This window comes from Chelmon rostratus, chromosome 4, assembly GCF_017976325.1.
Source record: "Chelmon rostratus isolate fCheRos1 chromosome 4, fCheRos1.pri, whole genome shotgun sequence".
NCBI lineage: Eukaryota > Metazoa > Chordata > Actinopteri > Chaetodontiformes > Chaetodontidae > Chelmon > Chelmon rostratus.
In genome coordinates, this window is record NC_055661.1 from 2,647,901 (window position 1) to 2,656,186 (window position 8,286).

At 42.0% G+C, this 8,286-nt stretch overlaps 1 protein-coding gene across 1 annotated transcript; it reads left to right on the top strand.

The window, feature by feature from the left end:
- Window positions 1-1,415: 1,415 nt before the first annotated feature.
- On the top strand, window positions 1,416-7,273 carry ttr (transthyretin (prealbumin, amyloidosis type I)). The gene is made up of 5 exons (XM_041935199.1): window positions 1,416-1,441; window positions 1,642-1,738; window positions 2,804-2,943; window positions 3,050-3,185; window positions 7,166-7,273. Exons 1-5 carry the CDS (start codon window positions 1,416-1,418, stop codon window positions 7,271-7,273), a joined length of 507 nt encoding a protein of 168 aa, XP_041791133.1.
- The last annotated feature ends 1,013 nt before the right edge of the window (window positions 7,274-8,286 follow it).

Sequence of the window (8,286 nt, forward strand, 5' to 3'; positions counted from 1 at the left end):
TGAGACACCACCTGTCCTCAGCTTATAATGCTGCACTACAATTCAGTGACCCTTTATAACAGCTGACAATGCAAAGGTTTAAAGGCCCAGTTTCTTAAAGGTTTCTTAAAAGTCATGGCAGATTACACTCCTCTGAGGCTGAATTTTACACCTCTGTAAAGTGAATGACAGCAGTAAGACTGTGACTCCATCTGAATACTGCAAGTAAAGTTTGCACAGTATGCCCTGCAAGGTATTCTAGCTGGTATGTACTCTGTAATGTTTGCAGATGACATCTCAGTGCATCGAGGGACACGCAGAGCCAGAACAAACTCTTTCAAACAAATGAGTAAACCCCCCCCCCCCCCCCCAAAAAAAAAAAAAACTGAATCAGTAAACTGATTCTTCCTATCTTATACAAATGGTCCCCAAGGTCACAGTTCATGTAATGTGGGTGATGTAGGAGCCAGTGCACCCAGTTCCTGAGCTTGTTCCACCACCCTCTGGTGGAAGGATTCAAGTACATATGATTGAAAAGCCAAAGCTGTGTCCCATTTACAAACTATATAACAGTGTGCAGCAGTGGTGGAAAGTAAGTTGACTCATGCACTGTGCTTAGGTACAGTTTACTCGAGTATTTCTCTTTTCTGTTACCGTAAATATTATATATATATATAAAGTTTTTTTTATTTTTGAAATTATTGGTCAAAGGATCCAATATTTGATAATACATGGCAGATTAGAAAGCAGTCCAACGACTGGAAACAGATGTCTGCATCAGAACTTAGCTTTTTCCTCTTTACATCAGCCCCTCAGATTTATCTGGCTCAGCCCCTCAGGCCGGGAACCGCTGGACTACAGTAGCTCCACCTCAAGGAGCTACAACAACAAAATGTTGCTTACACACTGACGTATTGGCATTAACAACCCAATAATGTCACATATAATCATCTATCAGTCACAGGGATGAAACCAGAACTTTTACTGCTCGACTTTAAGTGCAGATGTACTTTTACTTCAGTGAGATTTTGAATAAAGGACTTTTACTTCAGTAGTTAGGGTCTGAATACTTCCTCCAGCACTGCTATACAGTATGCACTACACTAATTGTCACAGTATAGTGGGTTTGCGCATAGTATATGAGAAATCAATATACTTTACTATTTAGTAACAGGAAATGATGCAGAAAATAACAATCGGACCATCAGCTTACTGCCAATTACACTCCAAAAAGAAAATGTGAAATGTTTTCAACCAAGCTTAATTAAAAACCAAAGGGACATGGTTTTCTTCAGGATTCAGGATTTCTTCTGGATCATCTTTGACCTTTACCACCATCATTTTATTAACTTATCTGAGCTTTTTGCTAATATGAGCAGTTCCATAACTTCTTTTGTGCACTGCATTGTTGGATAATAGTGTCCTGTGATATCTGAATGGACCCTGTGGATGCTTCTGTCCGGTCAGTAAAATGTCTCTAGTCCAGGTGAGAGGACTGGCTGCTGAAGCATCTATACTGGTGTGGTCCAAAGCTGATTTAGTGCGAGTTACTCATTGTCCAGGTATTGACGTGGTGGTGGTGAGGGGAGGGGCTGGGGGGGACAGCTGATGTTATAAGAGGTCTGAGACTGTGGAGGCCACGTGTGAACACCGGTGAATCAGTCTGTCCATCCATCCGCCGACCATGCTGCTTCAACCACTGCACTGTCTGCTTCTAGCCTCAGCCGTGCTGCTCTGCAACGCCGCCCCCACCCCCACGGTCAGTTCAATAATGCGTCAGTATGAGCTTGTGATTCTAAATTTGTGTTGTTAAGGTACATACTGTATATTTGGTCTGTAGCTACAGGTTTTGAATATTTGTTACCATTTGAAGTCGACAAAATTCTACCAGCACACTTAAAATAACAGAAACTATGATACATGCCAAGTGTGAGGTTCAAGAAAAATGAAATTATTATCCTCCAACAATATGTAAGTAGAACTGAATTCATTTAATCTGAAGTTTTAATCAGATATTCTCAGACCATTTAAATCCTGATTCGACATGAGGGCAGAGGGTCACTGTAAAGCCATGATCCTTTAGGCTTGACCATCATAACTCATGGTCCACTAATACTAGAACTTGATTACAGGTTTTGTTACTATTCAGTGTTTCCCACCAGTATATTTCTCAGCTCTACCTGCTTATTTTAAAGATGAGATTGGACCCAGAGTTTCCCCCCGGATTACTGTGCAACAGATGAATGTTTAGGTAAATGTGATGTGCTGGAACACACCACGGTTAACAAATGACTGCTCTGCACCAACAGCGGCTTCCATGAACACACCGCACAGGCCAATATCCCCATCGATTTGTGCAGCAGAAACCAGTTCAGTGACCTGCCTGGGGCGGTTCACTCTCATTATGTACATACTGCTCTGCTCATGTTATGCCATGCTTCCACTGTGCTGAAAACACAAGAGATAACAGCTCTGTGTAGGTGGCAGCACAAATAATTGAGCTGATTAAGCAACGCTGAATAAATTCAATGGAATTTAAATGTACAACCTGAAGCTGAATGATTGTGGCTTGAGATTGAATGCGAGTATTAATGGACCAAAGAGCTGCTCCTCTAGGCTGGGGGAACATTAAGTGGTCACCTCAGTGCAATGCCTGCTTTGTTGTGTTACTTTGAAGACCAAAACCCAATGCCACCGGAGCTGTCATCCAGTATTACTACTACTACTAATAATAATAATAATGAAGAGCATTGTGTAAAAATGGGTGCTGTATATGTTAGGAACAGGGGATGATGGGTAGCCCTGGCTTGTGTCTGTGCTGCAGGAAAGACATGGCGGCTCAGACACCAAGTGTCCCCTGATGGTGAAGGTTCTGGATGCAGTGAAAGGGACTCCAGCTGGATCAGTGGCACTTAAGGTGTCTCAGAAGACTGCTGATGGGGGGTGGACACATATTGCTAATGGGTATGTCTAACATGAAATATAAGGTCAAGTATGTCATATGTTTCTTCTCACAATCTGTTTAATATGTACAAACCATGCAGACAGATTTCACTGTTCCTCGCTGCAGACTCACAGATGCCGCTGGAGAGATCCATAATCTGATCACAGAGCAGCAGTTCCCAGCAGGAGTGTATCGTGTTGAGTTTGATACCAAAGCTTACTGGAGTAGAGAGGGAAGCACGCCGTTCCATGAAGTAGCTGATGTGAGTATAAACCATACATTACAACTCCATGTCACCATAGTGTGAAGAATCCATGAAAATATTTTGATTTCTTTCGACCCCACACCTCTCACTCAACCTTTCATCTGAGAGTCACCTCCAGCTCCAGCTGTGGAAGGAGTTCAGGAGTTCCAGTATGACCACAGTGCAGGAAACAGAAATACTGTACTGTGCTGGAAACAAGGGTGGAATACCCCATAGGACAAAGACTGTTTCTGAGTTTCTTGCCCATTCACAGTTCCACAGCTGCATGGCAGTCACAGCATCTGACTGAATGTTATTTCTTATACAAAAGATAGCAGTCTCACCTGCCTTTCCTGTACTTTCCTGCTGCATCTTCATCGTCCCTGGAGTCAGAGTCCTGGTCACAGCTGCTGTGAATGACTTCTGTCCCATTTCTGAAAGTATTGCACCTTCCGAAAAGCAGTTCGGATGAAGTGTACTGGTCCCATAAGACACACTATAACAGTCTGTTTAAAGCTTATCTTCTGGTATCAGATCTTACCTTGAAGCTTATCAATAGCAAATCAGGACAGTGTGGTAGTCAGCAACCAGCAGTATTTACATTAGTGTGATCAAGCTACTGTTTGCTATTCAGCTGTTTGTCCTCAGTTTCAGGAAACATTTCCCAGAACGTGGCACTGCTGCTAACCATGTTTACTCTGAAATCTTTGGGATTGCCTTTAGTCTGGACAGACAAAAATGGAGACTGTATTTGAAACTGCCTGCTGTACAAGCAGTATGTCCTGATTTGACCAAAATGTAGCATGCAGTATGCTAAATCTGTATTATGCCAAAAATACCCACGTGTTGAACTGATTGGTAGTATGTGGTAAGCCCTATATCTGATGGTTTTTTTACTGCATTCATGACAATGTTGCACTTTACTGCTGGAGACGTTTAAGATCGAGCGCATTTTAACTACTTTATATGCTGTTAGGTAGTTTGATCGACAGCAATGGATCATATTCCATTCTGATATTTTTGTGGTGTCACTGTCCTGTGAGAACCACGCATCTCTAAAATGTCAACTTTTCATGAACTCTGAAAAAACAGCCTGTTTTTACCTTTGTGATGATGCATTTTCCAGCTAATCCAAGAGGCTTTTTAAAGACTTCATTTAGCTTTAGTAGGAGGAGTAGGATTGCAGATGCATGGTTTTTGCTGGACAGGAAGGGGATATAAATAGTAGTTACTAAAGCCGTCACACAAATGTTACTCTATAGTTCTGTGGTTGTTTATCAGTGACGTGTATTAACTACACTGTAGTCCCACAGACAGTTTGTCTCCTCTATGAAACGTCCTCACTGTGCTTGACGGGGTTCTCCTACTGCCTCGCCAAGGACAAGATACTGACTGGATCAGGGTCAAATTATGATTCTTTGCCTAATTCTTAACTCTTAATAATATCACTTAGTCCAGAAGAGTTGAGTCCAGGGAGCTTTATTCTCTTCACAGATCAAAAAGCCCGGGCAGGTCCTGCCAAACAATGTCCAAATTCTGTTCTGAACATCACCTCTTATACTATTGTCAGGGGGCTTGGCCATACTGTTGGCCACATCCTTTTTATCAAGTTACATCTTTACTCTGATTTTATTGGTGTTTTCATGGTTGGGGGTCTTCCCCTTTAATTCCCTCTGAATAATCTCTTACCTAGTTTCTGCTGCTAATTTTCCACTGTAGCTTTGGGGGATTTTCCACTGAGATCCCTCTGGCCTCAGTATCTATTGGGATCTCAGGAACTTTCCAGATCACTGCTTTGTACTACGTTTAGCAAGTTATCTCTATTCTAGTGTTTTTATTGGTGTCTAGCCAACTCTTAGGACATTTTTTAAAAAGATTTATATAACAGAACATAGGCCAAGCTAAACAGAGAGAGTACTAACTAAACAGACATAGGACTCACTAAGTAAACAGAGATTTCACTAAATAAACATAGATGTGATCTCTTAAGTATACAGAGTTAAGAGTAAGTTTGACTCCACTGGATAACATGTACAGAGATCCTCTTCACGTGCCCGTCTCCCCCATGCCTCTGAGCACAGAGTGAGCACAGAGTGGACAGAGTAGAGTGGCACAGTCTTGTCTTGTAGCCTTCAGTTTGACACTACATGCTGCATTATTATAAACTAGGATGAACTGATCAGGGGTCACATCCATAGCCTGTGTCCAGGCGCTGGCTCTTCCTCTTCACCTCCTTCTCTGTGGCTGTTGTGGCTGCTTTGACATACATCATGTTGGTGTTCAGGTTTGCTGTCTGCTGTAGTGTAAAATGTTCCCAAATTAGTAGAATTGTATGAAAATGAAGTTAAAGCAAAATAAACATAAACTTGGCCTACATATCTAGTACTGTAGGTATCATCACAACATCTGGCTGAAAACATCTCATATCACTTTTTATTAAAAGACAGACTGCGGTATGGTTGATATGCTGAATATGATCTGAATATGAGCCTGTGCATATAATATCTTAAAGGAACACCGAACAACTAAAGTAAAGCTAGTGCTTTGAAGTTGTTCTGGCTGATACAGGCTGTATTTGTGGGACAGTATCTCCTTCCTTTGGAAAAGGATGGTCCAGAGTATCTTTTGCTAAAGGAGATATGAAAGAAAGCACTGAAGCACTTTTCCTCAGCATTTAGAGAAGTCGAACAGCTCTTGTTATGACTGCTCCTTAGACAGAGTGCTAATAGAGACCATTCGACCGCAACCCTGGTTGGATCTCTGGTTGCAGAGAGCCTTCTAACTTTGGTTTCATTTCAACTCAGACTTGATTTTTAGAAGTGGATGACTTTTGAGGTTGGTGGTGCTAAATCCAGCTCTGGTTTTATAGTTCTGCACTTGGAAGGTTAAATGAATGTTGTCAGTTTTTACTTCTTTCTCTCATCAGAATCAGAATTGGCTTTGTTGGCTAAGTATGTGTTCACATAGAGGGGATTTGACTCGGGTTTAAACATTACACTCAATGTTCTTGCAGAGAAAATAAGGACATATAGCTCAAAACGGACAAAAGTAAAAAAAAAAAGACTGAACAATAAGTTAAACAGTGCAAAAAATATAAGAGTGAGTGATGAATGTACTTGTTAAAAACTGCATTATTGAATGATAATGTCCAGTCAGTGAGGTTTTGGTGTCAGAGTGTTAGAGACACTGTATGACTACCTAACTGTTCATCACAGGGCTGGCTTTATGGGGAGAAACTGTTACTGTGTCTGCTTGTTTTTGGGTTTAGTGATCTGTAGCACCTTCCAGAGGGAAGAAGTTGGAGCAGGTTGTGAACAGGATGTGAGGGATCTGCTGCTTCCTGCCCGTTTCCTCAGTCTGTAAGTGTGTAAATTCTGAATGGAGGACAGGTTGGCACCAATGATTCTCTCAGCAGTCCTTGTAGATGGTTGTAGTCTGTTTCTGTTCTCTTTGGTGGCAGACCCAAACCAGATGATGATGGATGTACAGCACAGACTGGATTACACCTGAGTAGAACTGGATCAGCAGTTGTTGACGCAGGTTGAGCTTCCTGAGCTGACACAGGAAGCCTTCTTGATGGTTGAGGCTATGTTTGAAGTCCACCTTAGGTCCTGGGAGAGAGTGGGTCTCCTGAGGTGCAGTCATTGGTGTAGAGGGAGAAGAGCAGGGGGGAGAGCACACATTCCAGTGCTCCAGTGCTGATGGTCTGGGTCCTGGATGTAATTTTCCCCAGCATCACCTTCTGCTTCCTGTCTGTCAGGAAGCTTGTTATCCACTGACAGGCGGAGGCTGGCACAGTGAGCTGGATGACTTTTGAGTGGAGGACTTCTGGGTTGATGGTGCTGAACGCCAACCACAAACAGGATGTCCTCATGTCCTTAACACAGACTTCACCCGCCACTGTGTGGGACACACTGAGTGTAAATGTTTCGTTAACCCTGTGGCATTGTGCATGTGCAGGGTGACCTGAACCACTGTGTGTGTGTGTGTTTGTGCAGGTGGTGTTTGAGGCCCACGCTGAAGGTCATCGTCACTACACCTTGGCCCTGCTGCTCAGTCCATACTCCTACACCACCACAGCCGTGGTCAGTGACGCACACCACTGATACGAATCACACCGTGGATATTTACAGTCGACTGGAGGTATCGGGACAGCGAGCTGCATCTTCTGTGTTCTTCTTTTTGTCAACAACTCTCATGTGCTGATCTAAACCAACAATGAACGCATCCTACAAACAAGTATTGTTTGTGTCCCACAGTGTGATTTATATTCCTCTTTGCCATACAGCTCCATTGTTGTCCAAAAATGATTAAAAGCACATACATGTTGCACTGGATGATGTGTTCCTTCATCACCACAAAAACACACTGTAGCTTATTTTGACTCAACCCCCCCCACACAGCTCTGCTGCCCTAAATACTCACTAGAGCACCAAATGTGGATTCATCTGTGGCTGAAAATGCTAAATTTCCCACTGTTTGAGTAAAGTTGGATAAAAACTGGCGTGCAGCTGTTTTAGTGATTTACTGAATATTTTTAAAAAGTGAAACTATACATCTCTGAGATTTTTTTTTTTTTTTTAAGATTTTTATCTTCTATAGGAAGCAATGGACTTCGAGCTAAGAGCCACAGAGGAACCACTGAGTACTGACACACAAACACATTGTTGGTTTCTTTTTGAAAATAAATAAAATAATGCCAGCCTTCCCCTTGACTTGAGCTTCAAGTGTTCTTACTTATATATAATAAGTAAATAAATCTGTATGTAAGTTTGTTTCTCCAATAACACATAAGGAGCTGTTATTAGAAAAGCTTTAACAGCACATATCCTCCACTTATATGAACTAGGAACACAAAACCAACGTCCGCACACTGACTGTCTCATTCTGTTACATAGAACGCAAACGCTGCTGTCATGCAGGTCAAGGTTTTCAAGAAAAAGGTACAAATGTGATATTTGAGCAAAAACAAAATTAACCATGTACATCTTTTCCAAATAAAGAGGGATTACTAATTCTAATTCAGATAATTACTATATAACATGATCGTGCCTCATCACACAGGCCTCCTTCATATAGTACGAGGTGTTGGTAACATGACACACTGCTGTAATTCAGC

Coding starts and splice junctions, on each gene's coding strand:
- ttr (XM_041935199.1), top strand. CDS start 1,416: ATGGACCCTGTGGATGCTTCTGTCCG. Junction 1,739..2,803: donor ACGCCGCCCCCACCCCCACG/GTCAGTTCAATA, acceptor TCTGTGCTGCAG/GAAAGACATGGCGGCTCAGA. Junction 3,186..7,165: donor CGTTCCATGAAGTAGCTGAT/GTGAGTATAAAC, acceptor GTGTTTGTGCAG/GTGGTGTTTGAGGCCCACGC.